This window comes from Pteronotus mesoamericanus, unplaced genomic scaffold, assembly GCF_021234165.1.
Source record: "Pteronotus mesoamericanus isolate MK-2021 breed Mesoamerican mustached bat unplaced genomic scaffold, CSHL_Meso_final contig_116, whole genome shotgun sequence".
Classification (NCBI taxonomy): domain Eukaryota; kingdom Metazoa; phylum Chordata; class Mammalia; order Chiroptera; family Mormoopidae; genus Pteronotus; species Pteronotus mesoamericanus.
In genome coordinates this window covers 22,090,830-22,110,254 of record NW_026555027.1, presented here as the reverse complement: position 1 = coordinate 22,110,254, position 19,425 = coordinate 22,090,830, and the positions used below count along the sequence as shown (strand labels likewise).

Sequence of the window (19,425 nt, the reverse complement as noted above, 5' to 3'; positions counted from 1 at the left end):
GGACAGGGTATGTGTCGCTAAGTCAGTTAGGCTGCACCCATCTTCTTGAAGGTTTCCACACCATCAGCTCATTATAAATCAGCCCCTTTTCATTAGCGCTTCATTTTCTAGAAGGCATTTCCCCAAAGAGTGTTCTGAGAGACATAAACTCGACTGAAATAAAAGTTGCTACATAAAAAGGATCTACTGTCAGATACTTTGGCTATTTGCACAGTAATACTGTGATATTAACATTATGCCAGGCTTCTTAGAGTCAAAATGAGGTAATTCTAAGTGTCCAAGAGGAGGAATTAATTTGTCCATATATTCATTCAATACATGTTCCAGGGTCTATGATGAGCCAGTTACTTTGTAAGGAGCTGAGACCTCAATGCCAGGCAAAAGTCTCTGTCCCCAAAGAGCTCACTGCAGAGATCAATGATAGGCAATAAAATGAGAACTCTCAAGTGTGATGTATGGTGTCATAAAATCACACCCTAGAAGCACGTAAGTTAGACTAGGATGGGATCAAGGAAGTCTTCCTGCACAGACCGTTCACACCCTAGAAGCACGTAAGTTAGACTAGGATGGGATCAAGGAAGTCTTCCTGCACAGACCGTTCTCACTGGACATGTTGTTCCTTCTAGTTTTATATTGTTATCAAGACAAATGATAACAATAAATTCTTTGACGACGGGACTCTCTTTTGTGGAACAACTTGTCAGGTCCCGTGTTTTATGACACCGCCTTGGGACATGATGATGTAGAACAATGCAGCTGGCTACATCAGACAGAACCATGCCAAGGATAGCTAGACCATGAATAAAGCGAATATAGACCCAATTCCTGAGGGCTTTGTTAGAGTGGTGAAAACAGAGGGGGGATTAAATTCTAGACCTAATGCACCCAGGGCTCTCTGAAGCCAAAAACGATAGTCCTTCCACATGATTTATATCTGAAAGAGAACTAGACTACAGCTTTGATTCTCTTATTATAATAGGTTTTTGAACTCCTGTTATCGATTCAAAACTTGGTCTGTTCTTCCTGTCACCTTAACTACAAGAAATAATCAGGTTGCATGTGAATGCCGCTCATAAAGCACAGACCGTTCTCACTGGACATGTTGTTCCTTCTAGTTTTATATTGTTATCAAGACAAATGATTATAGTAAATTTAATCCTAAAATTTTCTTAGACTCTTACCTGTCTTCTTATACAAGATATTACAAGTCCCAACAAAAGGGACTACAGATCACCTTATAAAACTCAAATATTGCACTGCCTTACTTTTGCTTGAACAAAAATAAAGTATTTTTTTATCCCTATGATATATAAAAAACTAGATGGGTCATGTTTTTAAAAATTTAGCTACAAATCTGCATTAAAAATCAGGCACATATTTTTGACATTGTTAGAGGCTTTCTAGTTATTTTTCATAAAAGGAGGACAATTATGAACTGCTCATAGTATCATTTCATTCTTTACTTGTTCACATTAGATTTTCCTCTTGTTTTCTGAAGACTTTCTTAAAAAAGGAAAAAAAGGAAAGTTAGATCTTTCGAAGTTTTGAAATGAACATGGAGAGTTGGAGCTGGTTGCAAAGAAATAATAAAAAATAAAAATCATGGAAAAAACCTTTATCCATGAAAACTGTTCTTGGAAACATTATATCTTGAAGGAACTTGTTTTTATTTTATGCACTTCTTTTGTTTATCACTGCCTATGATCAGGTTTTTACTAAAAATTTTATGCAATCCTTGATTATATTTTTCCTGAATTTTCTTAAAAGTTGACATTTCTTGATAAAGACAATTTTTTTTCTTTGATAGTTAGCCCTGTCTTGCTTTTCACCTTTTCTTCAGCTTTTTTTTTGGTTTCAGCATCCATCCAAGTGAGGTCATCTAAGGTCTGAATAAAAACTTCCCGGATCTGCGTGATCAAATCCTCAACCTTAAACCAAAAGAATAGAAGGCAAATTTAGGCCACTCGTTAATTTTTTTAACACAAATTTTAAAAAGTAGAGCTCTAATCTGCCTTTATGTCACTCAATAATATATTAACAAATGTAAATGTATAGGCAAACTATGACCTAAGCAAATGGATATATGTGGATAATTTTATTTTTAAAACATTGCTATTATCAATACTTATGATTAAACAGGTCTTAATATGTACATTAATTAAAAATCATGTTTAGAATGTATTGGTTTACATTATCATAAAAGAAGAACATAAAATATTAGCTGACATTACCATTTGTAGTTTAGTAAAACATGACGTAGCATTTCAATAGATTCTTTCACCATACCTTCAAGTTCCATTGCTTTCATTTCAATAACAATGAAAAATGGAGTACATTTCACACTTCCAGGAAATGTAGGTTTACTTTTAGGTTTTTAAGAAAACACTAATTCAACAGGGGCAAAAATGGGGACAACTGTAACTGAACAACAACAACAACAAAAAGAAAACACTAATTCTTGGTCAATTTTGTTAACAGAGGAGTTTATAAATGACTATATTACTAGAACATGTGGCTGTTTCCACAGTCTATTACTTCTGGGGAAAGGAGAGTTGGTTTTCGACTAAACAACATTAGGGTCAGACACATAACCAGACCCTTGGGAGACAAAGAATGAGATTTACTGTGAAATAATGGTAAATTATGATTCAGAAGTTCCCTGACAATTAATAAAATTTTAGCCAAAATCTGGACTAATGTAACTGCCCATCAATGCAAACAAATAACTGATAATGTACTGTGCTGAAAATATTACCACATGTTTACTCTCTCCAGCAAATGCTGCATTTACATAAAGCCTTCCCACAGCATTTTCCATGTTCCCATTGACATAGTTTGCACAACGTCTCCAAGTCGCTGTTTCTGATGTTGTGCCATAAAGGGCCTGTGGGAGAGAAAAAGGAAATGGTGTTTGATCAGGAGTAAGACGGCTGGAGCACGGTAAGAGCACAGATTTCTCAGACCTCTATTCTTTTATGTCTCCTAAGTTCTTGTAATATTCATTGCTTCTCCTCACAAGGCAGGTTCTTGCTTATGATAAAGTGCAATCCAACTACATTGTTTACTTATATGTGATCTGAAGGTAAGGTGTATTTGCAGTACCTGTCCCCATAGAACTTTTTGCTACTACACAGTAATATCCTTCCAGACAGAGTTAGAAAAAAGCAACAACAAAAAAACAACCCCCTCCGAAAAAAACAAAAACCAACGCTCTTACCACTGTATAAACATAAATGTGAAATGATATTCAATAAACACATCAGGGGAGAAATCTGCCATACCAAAAAAAAAACCCCCATTCTTGTTTTTTTAATGTTTTAGCTGAACTTCCAGTACTTAGAAGAACTTAATATGTATAAATTTAAGTACCAATAAGGGGACTAACTTAGGTAAGGGAGATTTAGCAAAACACCATTTTTATATTCTTGAATTTTAAAAATGTGTCTATATATTTTTAAAGGGTAAAAACAAGAGAATTTCAATCAATCAGAGTTATTTCCTTTCCATGACACCATCCAGTACTAGACACCAACTGTTTGCTAGAATTGCTCCTTTCTCAATCCCTCCTGAGCTCGCCCCGCACAGCAGGACTGAGGTGATGGCTGTTCAAATGTGGGTGCAGCCTAATAAAAGGCGCTAAGATCGTCTCCGGGCAGGTGCATTCTCAGGGGACTGTCCACGTCAATGCAGTCCATCTGTGTGTCTGTCTAGTGTGCTAGGAACACCTACAAAATTGAGTTACCTGAGATATCCTGGTAATTATTTTTTAACACATGAAATAAACCAAGCCCGTATGTTTCATGAAATGCTCACATAACCAAATGCATAGCCTTCCAGGGCATTTCAATCATGGTGCCACAGGAGACAAACATAGGATGGCAAAGCCCATAAAAACTGGCTTTTCTATGATGGCTTTTTCTAGACATCATAGCCTAAATATGAGCAAAACAACCAACATTTGGCGTTTTGTCTTTTGGCACAGTCTCCACATTCTAGCAGTATACATGGCACCTTCAAAACCATGTGCCTCTTTATGTTTTAAGTCTTAAGAAAAGAGAGATTGTTTCTTCACCTTGCGGAAAGCATTTCTGGACTCCTTGTAGGTTCTGCTGAGGCTGCTTACAAGATCCATTATGAACCGCCAGGACATTAAATTTTGAAGATCTCTGTATAAAAAAACCCACCACCCAGCAACAGAAAAGATGAGGCTGCAAAGCTTCTAAAGAGTGATATTAAATGTAAACTCTGAGGACACAGGCACTCTGATATACCTACCTCGCAGAATATTTGGTAAGAATGAGCTTAAGTTTGGTTAAATATTCTGGAGCATAAACAACCACTTCTTCCTCATTTGCAATATTAATATTCACAGTTGACATAATTTCATTTGTGAAATTTGACCAGCTGAATGGCTGGAAAAAAACAGGCACAAAACATTCAGTAATTACGAATTTCTCTCCTTGATTCCAACACTCAATTATGGTTTGGGGTCAGACGTATGGTTAGGGTGTCAGCTGCATCACAATATAATTATCATAATCATCAGTCGGATACTTGTTTGGGATTTTCCCTCAATTGTTTCAGTTGGTTTTGAATAAAAATTAGTTCTGCAACATGATTATTTTCATAGCAGAATTAAACCAACCATTTAAGAACAAAAGCAAAGCCTCTAAGCTAGGAATTAGGTTCAATGTCATCTTCTTGGTCTAATCAATATAAAATAAAGAAAAATTTAGCTTACAAGATAAAACTTCCTTGGTTTATGCAAAAATTTAAATGGGTATAAAGTGTTTACCTTTTAGAAATGGATAATAATAAACAACCACTCAAACACAGTAATATATCTCAGTGGCTATCTTGCTGTAACTGAAAGCATATTATAGCCATAGCAGAGGCATGGTGAAATTATATTCAATAGATCCATCAGAGAGGGTCCAATGAAGCCAAACAAAACACTGTCAACATAGGTCTATAATAGGCCTGCGATTTTTACACTTCAGAAACTAGGTCTGGAGTTGCCAAAAGTTGGATCTTGTCTTTTTAAAATGGAGTTTGTAGATTTTTCTCATGGTTGTTGCTTTATTTCCCAATTGTGTGCCTCAACTAATACACAAGTACATATGAATAGTCCCCAAAAGAGATAATTACATACTAGCTAATGAACTACAACTAAGCAAAAAGATGTCCGCTGCTGTTAACAAATGGAATCTACAAGACGGTTTTCTTATTTCTTGTTTTTATTTCTCCATTATTGCTTGCAACACCTCCATAGATGTCTCGATGAGAACATAGAAAGTTCTATGAATAAGTTACTACTTTTAGGAGTTAAAAGGAAATCAAGCACTTCTGTTGTCTGACTGTCCAACTCTGATGGCTATGTAATGGTCTTTCAAAAGGATTTTCAGTTTCAATATTTTCCAAACCCTTTTCTATCATCCTTCCCACCATTCTTGCCAACCTGGCTTTATAGGACCTTTACCTTTAGAATTCCCTCTAACTAAATATAATAGTTTCAAATCATTTTTTTAGGTCCTGTTGTGAAGTCAAATGGTTGGTGTCATCTAAATTCATTTGATACTCAATTTTTGCAATAAATAAGAAATCACTGAATTTTAATATTTCAATGCTATGTTTTAGAAATGGCACAATGAGAGAGTACATAAAACTTGCTACTTACCTTCCCACTGATCTCTAGTGAAAAGTTATTTTGGATCTGGGCTAAGGTCATTTTGTTATAAAGAAGCATTGGATCATTTCGATTTTCAGGTTGATCTGTAGCCTACGGATTTAATTTTTGATCATTAGTTTAGAACTAAGGATTATTTAGAAAAAATATAACTATATTTGAGGAAAAAAGAAATATAGAAGGTAAAAATACTTTAAGTTCTACTCTGTGCTTGTTTTGTAATTTATTTTGTCTTATCAAAAAGAAAAGCAAAATTTAAGAGATTTTAAGAATATTCGGTAACAATTACCAAGTTTTGGCTGCAGTGTTGAGTATAATATTTCTCAAAATATTTTTATATTTTTGAGAACAGCCAAACCACAAAAGCAATATTTTTAGGCCTGCTGCCTTCTATGGATAATAGCCAGGTCAGTTGTGTTTGTTTCAATTATAATAATTTTGAATATAGTCACCTCCAAAATATTGTTCAAATTCTGTCTCCCACCACCAATCCCTGTCAGTGTCCCAGTTAAAATTCAGACAGAATCCCCCCCCCCCCCCCCCACACACAATGGTTTCTGCAAGAATTTAAAGCAAATAAAACAGAGGAAACTCCTAGGTTGCAAGTTATCTGAGAGTGCTAGCACCATGTCCTTTTGTGACTGTCCTTCCATCCTGCCTCGCCAGTTGGGTGCCCTATGCTCAAGCACATCCAGTTTTACTTTTTTCATTGAATCAAAAGAAAAAAAATTCCAGTAACAACTTCCCAACTAGTGGACCAAATGAGTAAAAGCAATTTTAAATGAGAAGGGACAAAAGGTAAAAGTTTAAAATGGCAATTGTTTTTCAGAGACAATTGCTCCAATTTCCCCTTTAGGTCACTTATTTATGCCTTTATTTCAAACATTATTTATTGAACATCTCCTGCATGCAACAATAAGCTGGACACTGTTAGAGATACATAGGTGATTCAAAGATGACTAAGGTAGCAGCCCAACCTCTGAGTCTAGGATAGAGAGAACAAAGGGACACAAATAATTCTGAGATACAACTACTGGAAACCTCAGGATGATCAAAGGGGAACACGGTCTGGGAAGGTGCAAGTGCTAAAACCCCAGGACAAGAAACCGTTCTCCTCTAATAATTCTGTTTTCAACACAGAGCAACATGCAACCCGTCAAACTTCCATTCAACCCCACTGCAACTGCAAGCAAAGCCTGGTCCTCAATGGAGATTTTTGGTTGCATGTAGTGCTAGGAAAGCTAAATATTGTCTTTAAAATTGTTCAGTCTTCAAGATTCTGATGGCAGTGGCAAGCAGATGGAATTTGGGAGTACAGGTGGTTGTCTGCATTGTCCCAGAGAGCTGGTGGGGCCGAGACTGAAAGTGACCATGCGTTCATCGATAACCTGGATGCTGCTGCAACAGAGTTTCCCACCTGAGGCTGCAGACTCATTCAGACAAGTGAATGCCGACTCAGACTCCAAGAGTTCCCATGGAGCCAGAGGAAATTCATGAACATCCCCTTTGGGCTCTGCTGATGAACTCTTCTTCTATGACCTCCCCTGAGCTGGGCAGCGGACTGAACTCTGTGGCATCATACAGTCACATGGCCATGTTCAGCAGCTAATATTACTTGGCAAAGGGATGGAGATAAGCTCTGTAATCACTACAAACTTCTTTTTAAAAGAGTAAATTTGTACCTATCAAGGCTAAAAGAGCTGTGCTGAACAGTTTAGAAATCAAGTATGTCCTGAGTTTCACGGACATCTCAATGACAGTAGTCAGAATTACGATATAATTTGCTTATAATAGGTAATTACTACCTATGAATCAAGTGTATCTAGCTTAATATTTGTTAAGCTTCACATGTCTCTCAGATGTCAACAGCCCAATTTATTATAAAATTCTACAGTTCCAAAGGTCCTCTCAAAGTTAACGATCCTTTACTAAGCTAGGCATTTTTGTCATTTGGTTAAGGAGTTGCACCTTTTACCCTTGACATATGATAGAGAGAAAAAAGAAAAAAGAAGTGGTTGACATTATTCAGTGTATCAAAGATAATGTGTTTTACATTGGCAATTTCTTTTTCCAATTCCATAACTTTATTCATTTCCAAGGAAAGCTGGCTTTCATTTATGGGCAATCCTCTTTCTTGACGAATCAGTTTGGCCACAGAAATCATGAAATCCACATATGCTGTACAAGCCTGCAAGAAATAAGCAACAGTAAATTTACTGGCAAGCCTTCTAAATATTCATCACAGTGTTTTAACTTAAAATTTTATTTTCAATTCAATATTAATTTCTGCTAAAAGGTAAAACACAATAAAATAGATATCCTTTCCTAAATCCTAAAAGAAATGACCTTCACGGATTCTTAAAAGTTAATGTGTCTGAAGGAGAGCAAAACAATAATAAGGTATCACTTTGAAAGTATTAAGTAATTCATAACCGTTTGGTTATGAATATTTTATAATTTTCAATTTTCAGTCAAGTTATTTTAAATTGCCTTAATACGATTTCAGTTATAAAACACTTAATACCCTAGTATTTTTTAAAAAAATACTAATATATTCCTAATCAAATTTCCTTTTCTCAGGTTTTCTCTGCATATATGTGTGTATTCGTGAAGAGATGGCCACAAACTCACATTAGTATTTTCAGGACCTCTTAATATTTGTCTCCACTGGCCAACCAGCATTCTTTTTGTAAATGAGACTGTTCTTACGAGCTTCTCCAACACAAACCTGCGGCCTCTAGTTAATTCCATAGTTGGCTCCCATGACTATAAACCTTCTAAGGTACCATAGATTTGGATATCAGCTTTCTTCTAAGACCCTGAATTCTTTCCACTTTACCTTCACATACATTTTAACTTCGTGAAGGTGAGCCATAAACAAGTTACACTACCAGTCTTTTACAGAGTATATACATGCCTTAAGTTCAGAGTGGCCTCAACTCCAGGAAATCGAATGCCATTTCATAAATCCCGACTCACTGCCATTTAGCCATTATTATCTATCAACAAGTAGGATAAATTATGATTCCACCTCATTAAAATTTACTCAAAACTCAAGTTCCCAGTACCAGCTTGATGACAAGCAACATGATTGGAAAAGCTAGGCCACACAAGTGTGGGATCGATGGGCACATCGGTGCTCCTAGGACCTGGTTACAGGGTAAACGCAAAGGAAGGCCATCCAGTGCTCAACACTTTCTGTTTCAAGAGAGTTTTATAGCCCTTCCACTGGATTGTCAGTGATAAGGGTATGTTACATTCACTGTGAGTACAAAAGCTCATCTGAATTCATAGTGACTCATTAAGGGGATTAAACAAACATAAAATGCATAAGGGAATGAAAATGTTTTATCAAGCAAGAACCTAAGCAAAATGTACAGGGTTATTCTCAACTTGAAAGTCCAGAGGCCACCTTTACAGACACTGGCATTCCACAACCTTTACTAAATACTAAGTAAACAGTTCCCTGGGGAGAGGGCCCCCTCCATGGCTACTCTGAGACGCAGGGGCCGTCTAGCTAGCGTCTCTATCTATGGATTTGATGCTCAATAAAACAGAATATTTTTCAGCCATGAGTCTATATTAAAAACCTAATCACTAAGGTACAAGATAATAGACTGTTTTTACATGTATTCTTGTAAATTCTATTCTTTCACTACTCAAAGGCAATCAGAATCCTTGTTCAGTTTGAAGTAAACAATTATGTCTGAGTTTATACCTCATAGGACCAACTATTCCAAAATATAAGCATGCAGTGTTTTTGAATTAACCTTTTCCTACTCAGAGGTAATCAGAATTCTTGTTTCACTTTGAGGTAAACAAATATGTCTGAGTTCATACCTCATGGGGCCAACTATTCCAAAATATAAGCTTGCAGTGTTTTTGAATTAACTGTATTTTGAATCATATAAATTCATCTACATTCATCAGGGGGTTGTGACTATGAAGAAAATGGTAATTTGAATTCTTCATTATCAACCTACTGAGATTATTATTTTTTTTAGTCTGTAAGGGATGCTTTTTGTGAATCATATTGTTTTCTTAAACAAGAATGCTCTTTTGCACTTTGCTGATTCTGCAAACTGATTCAACTCCAGTATCTTCATCCTTATAGATGTATCTAAAGACTATAAAACTTAGAATAAGGTAAACATGGATGATGGATGATGCTTCTGCTGCACTGGTCAAGTTTCCCAGAAAGCTGGAAGCACTAGCTTCTGGGATGCTTAGATATTTAATAAAGCTACTTGGAATACATTACTTCCTTTAATGAGCTTCATTACCTGGCAACTATTCCAATGTGACTGATTAAAACATGTCTTAATATCTTGATTATCTTCTCCAGCTTCCAAATTTATAGAGCAGCTGTCAGAGCACAGGCTTACTGCTGCTTTTAAATCCTTTCTACAAGATATGATTCGTCTTTAAGGTTTTAATTTCCATCCTTGAGATACTTTTAAATATACAAAATGCCAAATGACTGTAATTGTCATGATTTGGGGACATACTAATCAACACATATTTTAACATTTAAATACTACATTGGCCAGAATATTTTTCAAATTGAAATTCAGTTTTGTGTGTGTATGTGTGAGTAAGACAGCAATTAGTTATTAGGACAAGAACCAGTCAGCCATCTTCTTGGAGTCATAAGACAACTTAGTTCAAGTCTTAATATAGAGAATCCTGTAAAAAAGAAACCTCCCTAAATGTCTATATGGCCTTTTCTTTAAAAATAAAACATTGTAAACCCCAGTGCTTATAATAGCAGGTTCAGAGATGGCAACAGTTGGGTAAGATCCGTAACAGCAGTTTTGTGAGTTTTTAAATTACACACTATCAATGAAATGGTATTTAGCAACACCTAACACCATGAATTATTACTCTAATTAGAACTATCTTCATTTTGTAGGACCAAGCCATGATATTTATACATTAGTTCTGTTGAGAAGTTGGGCTCCTTCTGCTTGTATCCAATAGCTGACATTTGTTGGAATTGCCAAAGAGAAAGAAAGCAATGCCATTTGACTACTGTCCTTTAGGCTTCAGAATCTTTGTTAACAAGTAACAGCAAGACCCAGGGAAGAACAGGTAGCCCTCCTGTCAGATTGGCTGATACTTGTGTACCCTAGTGTGCCAATGACCTGTGGAACATGTGATTTACTTGCAAAGATTCTACTCCAGGGCACCCAACTTTTACCAATTTTCTGCCTTCTACCTTTCAGGAAGAAAACCAACATAACACGAAGCACGACGTGACTGAAATGTCCCGAACTCTGCTATTCCTAGAGGCTGATGCTGGGGGATATTTAAGAGTGTTACACAGGAAGTTTACTGGAGGAACTCACAGAGGACACAGAGATGGAGAAACACAGGAGTGCAAAGGATTCACTGTGGACCGTCATGGGGACTGTTTGGAGAACCTGCAGATTCATATGAGAAATTACTGTGCAATTTCTAAGCCTTGTTGCCTGTGTTTTTGAAGTTGTATGTAGTTCTTTTTTACAAACGTGGTTCAGTCAATCTCAAAATAGTCTCTTGTCATAGTCACTAAGTCCCAAACTAAAAAGCTCCTTTATGTTTTGTTAACACACATACTTGGACTGCGTGAAACTTCCTGACTATTAGTCACCTGGTGCTCAGAAAGGGCAAAGTGAGGTCAGCAGTTTCCCCTGGGGGATCTGTTTTCTCAAGTCAACCAAGCAGTCAGAGTGATTTTTTTAAATCAAATAAGATTATATCTAAATTATCCACATACTCCTACCTTAGTCATTCATCTTGTAGTATATACCTTGTTTCATTTCCTTCATAAAACTATCTCCATTTATCTTATTTCCTTAAATAACTTACCTGTTTTTTTAGTCTATCATTTCCCATTAGAACATGAGTCCTATATGCACAAGGACCTTTTCTGCCTTATTTCTCTGACATTCCTAATGCATGGAAAAGTAACTGCCACGTAATAGAAGCTCAGTGGATACGTGTTAAATTTTTAAAAATGAAGTTAATTTTTAGGTATATTAAGTCTTACTCATTTCTTATGGCATTAGACTATTATTTTCAACCCAAGCCCAGAGCAGTGTCTTTCAGCCTGCATTTTGGGTAAGTGAGCAAACAAAATCCCCCCTGGGTTTAACTCAGTTCTGGCGTGTACCTGCTCACCTACAGGACCGCAGACCTCAGCTTGTGCTCCTTCCTGAGTAGGTCCAGCTTGAAGAATACGCCTGGTCATCCCGTTCTGGCCTCTGATCATCCGGGCCAGGGTGCACATCTATTAGCTTCACTCGAAAATATTTTCACTTTTTGTGAGCCCCCAGTTTTCCAAAGAGCTCTAAATATCTTCCCGGCTCTGCACGCCTTTCCCCTGCCAGGCTCCACGGCATTATATCCCACAGCTTTTACTCTCTTACCCCGGCCTCACCTCCTTGGGCTCTCATCTGCTGGACCCAGTGTTTCTTTTAGCCCAGAAATGATCTGCTCACATAGATATTTTGCTATGTGTACACAAGTGAAATAAATCTCGATGGGCTTTCTTGGAGTGTGGATGCATAAATTAGGTATGGCCACACAGAGCCCATCGTTGGCCCACGCAAGGTGGTCTTTAGGCGGGGAAACCACTATCTTGTCTTATTCTACCTTCTCCAACAAACATGGAGCATACGTACAATAGTACAATATATCTATAACTCACTTACACTCAACATTTTGGATTCCTAGCCTACAGATTTCCCTGTGAAGGAAGACAAGATAACAGGCTTAATGAGCCAAAGAGGTTAAAAAAAGGGAAGCTTTGAGTCCAATTCCAATTCACCCCCAACACGGAGTTCAGAGATTATTCAGAAGGTGGGTGATTTTTCAAGAAAATTATTGTCATCATTCCTTTCAGTGAATCAATATACAAGTACTGTTTCACGTGAGGTAGTCGACTGGTTTCACTTTAAAATTTCATGAATGTCTGCTTATTTTTTATGGGCAATGCGTATGTTTCATGTTATTTCTCTAGCATAGAAATTTATACCTTTGTAAGGGATAGAACTGTTTCATATCTCACTACTTACATCCTTTAAGGTATATCCTTTAAGGTAGCAGTGTGTCATCAAGTCATCTTTAGATAATCAGGGTACCTCAGAAATCAGGTTTTATCTCTTTAACAAGAGTGATCCAGCATGAGGGGCTTGCTGATGAACCTATTTTGAGACTAGGTCCTCTGCCATGACATTTAGGAAGTTTTAGTTATTTCCTGGGAAAGGAAGCTTCGGACTACAAGAGCCACACAGATAAATCCAAACCGGTAAGACATGCCAATTTTTTAGTGTATGCATTCGTACAGTATTCACACAGATGTCCACATCGTCTTCTGCCTAATACATGTACTTGGCCTACACAACACCGAGTTAATAATATTAGATTATAAATCCCTGGAATAAGACAGTGTTCTTATAGTCTTGTTTGGGAACTTGTGTCATGCACATGAGCTGGCTTAATAAAGACTTTTAAATGAGATTTGTTCTCAGGTGTTTTATAGAAATAGCACCATCTGTAAGGAAAGCTAGATTGAAAACCAAGAGACAAGAAAATAGCAAATTGGGCTGTAGTAGTTATTTCTCCTCTATCTTATAACATCTCTCTATTTTGTTTCCTGTTAGTAGAACTGCCAATCAAAAGGTCTTCCTTCCTGGGTCATAAAGAGGCATTGGCACTACCAACTAGTTAACCAGAGAACCCAGTTTCTTGGACACAGTGGTTGTTTGAAGGAAGAGCAGATGTCTCAAACAGGCCAATGAGGGTCCTTTTCTTAGAAACTGACAAACATTAGGAGAGATGGAGTTTCTTTTTTCTGGATTGTGAAACTACCAATGTTTATCTTTGATGCCACATGAAGATAGAGAAGGAAGCCAACACAAAAGAAAACAGAACCTTGAGAATGAAAAAAGGTGAGATGACTCAGCTGAATCCCTCGAACCACCCATGCCTGATCCATCCCTAGAACTTACAGTTAAGTGAGACAAACAAGGGCATTTTTTACAAAATTTAAGCTAATTAGAGTAGGCTTCTACTACTTACAATTAATGTTTCTAGCTTGCACAGGGTCTTCTAATTTATGACTTTTGAGCAAGTCCTTTTACTTCTTTGGGCCTTTGTTCCTTCATTTGTAAAATGAGAGGCTAGACTAAATCCTCTAATGTCACATTTAGCTCTTAAAGTCTGTGCCCAAGTAAACTTAATTATTAAAGAAAACATTCAATTCTGTCATATAAAAAATATAAGACTATAAATCTTTAGGTTTCTATTGCCTTAGGGCATGTTCCCTCTCTTTAAGTGAGAGGTAAGTACTGACAACAAAAAGGAACTGAGGTATTTAAGTTTAGAACAATAACCAGAGGAATACAACATGCATTTCTCAAAATATAACATTTAGAATTACCAGAATAAAAGCACATAATAAGTTTGAAAGGCCTTTTAACAAGAATAAAGTAGGTTTTGTCTTAAAGGAAGAAGGTGCAATACAGTTCTTGAAAAAAAATGCATTATCTATTTTCATTTTTTAGTGGTGTCACAAAACAAGGTATTTTAATGCTACATCACAACACAAAAATTTCATTCCTAAGATACCAGAAGTGAAAAAATGCTCCTGTAAAGTGGAATGGGCTTTCTTGTTCACATGAAGTTTCAGAATTATGGAAGATTGTTGGGAACTGTCCAGCCTGGTTTCTGGGTCTGTAGCCTTGCCGACAGGCGAGAGGGTCCCAAGGCTGGAGCTGAGCAAGGAGGCCTTGGGAAAATAGGCCACTGAGGAGTTAAAACCTGTCTCTCTGGCAGGGGCTGTGTCCCTGCCTCCCTCGCATCACCCTGCTTGGCCCCAGAGGATGGCTGGTTAGTCAATGACAGGTAAGACCCTTTGATGACAGAGGCAACCTACAACGGGCACAGTCACATGGGGGCCATCAGGGAAGGACTTGGGGGACACGGAGACAGGGCAAAAGACCCTCACTTTTCGGCTTTGTCATGGCTGGAGTCCTTATTCTATCTGAAAGAAGTCTCCTTATTTCTTGTCTGCTCTGCTCCACCTGTCTGAGCGGGGTCAGTGAAACAATATTAAAGGCAGGTTCAGCCCTAAACTGGATCAGCAATTAGGCCTGGAAAAGGAATGCATTAAATCCTAAGAAACTTACTTTGCTAAAAATGCTCTCAAGTTAACGAGTGCTGATGTTTGGGGTCTGAGCATAAAATATGATCAGTGTCCCAGGATTCAGGGCCGAATGGGTACCGCCCTGTCTACCAGACCCTGACGCGAGGCAAATCTCTGTGTTCCTTCAATTGTTTCCTATGATCTCTATCTGTTTTCTGTAAACATAGCCTTTTGACATTTGATTGATGAGCTTTGCATGCACGCTGTATACCCCTTGCATATCGTTCTCAATAAAAGCCACTTCAAGAGAAGGGATAGGGGCATTCTCCACTAGAGGGAATCGCCACCGCCTTTTCTTGGCAGACCGAGAGTGTCTGGAACAACTGTTTATTTTTTCATCTGCAGCAACCCAGGGGGACTCTGTAGGACGGGGTCCCCCCCTCACCTGGAGCCCTACAGTGACGCTGCAGAAGGTGATCCCCTGGAGGAGTTGTATACCCCAGAAGGAGGGGTCAGAAAGAATCTGGGGAAACGAGCCTAGGGAATGATTTTATCAGAGACCTGTGGTTTGGGTGCTTTAAAAAAAAGATTTTATTTATTCATTTTTAGAGAGGGAGGAGGAAAGGAGAAAGAGACGGAGAGAAACATCGATGTGAGAGAGAAACTTCAATCAGTTGCCTCTCGCACATGCCCTGAGTAGGCAACCCTGGCCTGTGCCCTGACCAGGAATTGAACTGGCAACCTTTTGCTTTGTGGGATGACACCCAACCAAATGAGCCACACCAGTCGGGACAGATTAAGGTGCTTTTGATCAAAGAGAGGGTGTGTCCCTCTCTCACCTCCAGTTCCTGAGGCACATGTGCAGAACCACACTTGACACTACAGTATTAAAATCATTGCCCAGAAGGCAAAGGACCAGGCTTCTCTAGTCAAAGAGAGCACCTTTCTTGGTAAAAAAAAGAAAAAAAAAAAAGAAAAAGAAAAAGAAAAGAAAAATGATGGTGACTTCATGTCAGTTTTCAAATCGCCTCCTGGTTATTTTCAATAAGATAATGTGGACTGCAAAAGTATGAGACTCACTGAATGTAAATATTTCAGGCAAACTGATTGTTGCAGAGATTGAAAAGAAGAAAAAGGATACATTGTTTATCAGATGCTCAGGAAGTGTATTCTCTTAGCTATGGATTCACTAGAGCTCACGCTGCTCAAGAATCAAGGTGAGAACAAGTAGGGACCCCTAACATTGTTAAAACTGGGTTCTTCTCTTTTCCCTGCCATCTTCCCCCTCAACCATTCATCCACCGATTCCACAATATTTATTTGATAATTACTAAGAGCCAGAAACTGAGCTGGGCACAGGGAATAAAGCAAAGGATGAGTGAGATGTGACACTGTTCCCGCTAAGTTTATAGTTTTCTAGGAAGAAAAATGACATTAACTAAAAAAGTATACAGAAATGCATGTACTATAGGAACATACAGGTATCTAGTCAAACGTTCCAAGAAAGGCTGCAAAAAAGGTTCCAGGAGGCTGCAAAAAAGGTTCCAGGAGGAAGCAAAATTTAAACTTAGATTTAAAGCGTAAGGAGAAGAGGAAGAGAGCAGGACAGGTGGCATGTGTGTGCGTGTGAAATGTTCCAGGCAAAGGTGACAATACACATAAAAACTAGTGAGAAAATCAATGGAGACCAAAAATACACTGATACAATGATATTAAGATTTCTTCCAGCTTTTTAACTTCTCTATCACATAACTTCTCCACTAGATATTATTTTGTCACTCTAAACTTTTCACCATTTTTTTTCCTGTGAAGCAATAAAACAGAAGAATATACTTAAGGTAGTAAGAAGGTAGCTGACAAACTAGGATTAGCTTTAATTTGAAAGCTGGTTGGGGATGCAGAGAAAACTACGTGAGGAATCTCAGGTGGTAATGACTGTGCGAGAGTAGCAAATATCATGAGGGAAATAAGGACAAAATTGGATTTTTTCCCCATGCCTAAACAAATTCACTCCTCCTTCCGCCAATGCTCCACAAAAGAAGGGGTTTTAAAAGAGGGAAAGGGTACAGAAATATTCTAGCAAGTACTAATTTGCAGGATGACAATTAGATTTTTTCTCATATGCCAACTGTCTTCAGCTGGAAGGAGGTTGCTTGGAACTTGGAGCACTGGGTTGAGAAGTATTGTATTGTGTGGTCTGAGGTCAGCAGGAAACAGTGTGGTGACCAAATAGCCATAGTTATGGAAGGGAGTCATGGCAGCAAGTACTGTGTGTTTGCTAGTCTATCATCGGATGCCACATAATTTGACTGATAATAACTTCCAAAGTTGTAAGTGGTTCTGAGTTCTCAAAATTACTTTCTCATCTAAAAAATTCTACTAGTATGAAGGACTACTCTTAATGAAGTTGGAAAGGTGTAGTGGAAGGAACAAGGACAAAAGTTCCACCTCAGGTTCTCTTACTGTTTTGCTGAGTGTTCAGGGACAATAAACTCTATAAACACAATATATTGCTGATCCCTACTCTGTTATTTGACTGCAAATACAGTATTTCCCTGACCAGTGGATGCAAACTGTGGCAGAGATTGCTAAGTGTTGTTGGCATTCAAGCTCCCCTTCTTCTTTTGCTAATGGAACCTTCCTCCCCGAAGCTGAATTTTAACAAAGCCTATACATGACCATCCAGCTTAAGACTATATTTCCCAGTCTCCTTGAAATTTAGTTGTGGCCACATGGCAATGTTCTAACCAATGAAATGTATACAACTTCTTCATCACTTACATAAAAAGAAATGGTTTGTCTACCAATTTCCCTCTTTCTTTTTCCTGTGGCCTGAGATGTGAATACGGGACTGGTGAACTAACTTTGACCAATTAGACTCAGATAAAACACTTTTAAGGTCAAACATCAAAGAAAGCTGTGGTATTGGTCATTCTCATGGAATAGAGCTTCCTACCTCGTCTGGACTTCCTGCCTACCTTTGGACTATAGCAGGAAATAGAAATAAACTTGTCTCTTGTTTGAGCTCTAGTATTTGCAGGTCTCTTTGTTACTGAAGCTTAGCCAGGACCCAACTAATTTACAAACTCAAATGCCTCAGGGACCAGGAAGTGAACATAAATCAATGAATCACATTGATGAGAACTGCTCAAACCTAGGGAACAACCTAAAGGGGGCAATACAACGCAGCTTGGCCTGCGGCTGCCACATGGCAATGCAGGCCTAGGAGTCCCCATTCGACTAATTTAGCAAGAAATCTGGGTTCTTAAGTGAAATCTTCCAACATTTTATAATATTGGAAACTATCCCAAATTTAAAAACAAACAAAAAACTGCAGGTTAAACAAAACTGCCTTTACATCAGACTCAAGCCTATGATTGCCAATTTGTAACCTGTTCTCAATTATGAGCTAGCATTGAATGTAAAATGTACAAATATACCATCATCTTAACAACAGCTTTTTTGAAAAACTTTTCAAAAAATTTGAAAAATTTGTTTTTCACATCAACAAATGTATACACCAACTGTCAGATAGCAGAAATGTTAAAATAAAAAAAAAAAATGTATATTTCTAGGATTGAAAAAAACCTGATTTGTTTTTAGGGCATAATTCTAAATATGAAAAACATTCCAATAGATGATGTTAAAAGTCTAGTATTAGGAGCCAAAATCCCTCAATCACCCTCAACTCTGCAATAGGAAGCAGCTGGACAGCTTATAAAGCCAATAGTCACAACCCACACAGTAACTAGATTGCAAAGAACTCAAATCCCACATCCACTTGATTGTGCTATTGTGACCTTTCATAACATATCCTTATCTTCACTTCACTATTGTGGAGCCAGTCAAAAAAATTATTTTGCAGTGAATTTATTCCATGTTATTTAAACTTAATTATACAGAATACGTGCTCAGCATAAACATATTTAGCTAATAATTTTAACTAGGGGCTGATTTCAGCCATACCACTATACTGTGATCCATTATGATCATCAAAGGTAAACTTACCTTACGTATGAAGGCAACATTTTTAGAACCAACACCTTCCCAAAATATCTAATAATATATCACGTTGCCAAGTTGTTTTCTGTTGTTCCTTCACGTCAATAAGTAAGAGCATGCAAACATCGGCCTGAGGAAGGTAGGGAGGCCTGGGGGATAGCAGGAAGCGCTCCAGACCATCCAGCAGTTCTGCGGGGCAGGACGCCCCGGGCCAGCTGGCCAATGGGAAAGTCAGAAGGTGGCTAGGAAGGTCTGTCTGAACCTCATGCTCTAGGTAGTCCTCTGAAAGCCAAATCCAAAGGGCCTGGCTGGGCGCTGCAGAGTGCGAGGCGTCTCACACTGGATCACTTGTCAGTCCTCACCGCTATTGCCCTGGACCATGGCTAATCTGTTCATTTTTCAAATGATCCAATTTATAGGGGAATAAAGCATTTAAAATGGACTTTTCAAAATGGGTCATAGACATGAAAACTCAAGATGCAAATAAAGAATTTCAAGTTTTCTTGTTTCTTAGAAATATCTTTGTTCATTTTGCTGAGAATATTCATTTTATCAAAGGGAGCTCATTATTGCATGTGATTTTAAGTATCTGTCCAGAGTAATGAAC

General features: G+C 37.9%; 1 protein-coding gene across 2 annotated transcripts in view; it reads right to left on the bottom strand.

Moving 5' to 3' along the window:
* Positions 1–19,425, bottom strand: part of MME (membrane metalloendopeptidase) — a 92,228-nt gene that overhangs the window by 35,421 nt on the left and 37,382 nt on the right. For both annotated transcript variants that reach the window (XM_054579836.1, XM_054579843.1), the window contains exons 9-14: positions 7,740–7,874; positions 5,678–5,779; positions 4,276–4,412; positions 4,073–4,166; positions 2,756–2,884; positions 1,830–1,928 (exon numbers count right to left, since the gene is read on the bottom strand). In XM_054579836.1, coding sequence (XP_054435811.1) covers positions 1,830–1,928; positions 2,756–2,884; positions 4,073–4,166; positions 4,276–4,412; positions 5,678–5,779; positions 7,740–7,874 — 696 coding nt within the window. The remainder of the gene's footprint in view (positions 1–1,829; positions 1,929–2,755; positions 2,885–4,072; positions 4,167–4,275; positions 4,413–5,677; positions 5,780–7,739; positions 7,875–19,425) is intronic.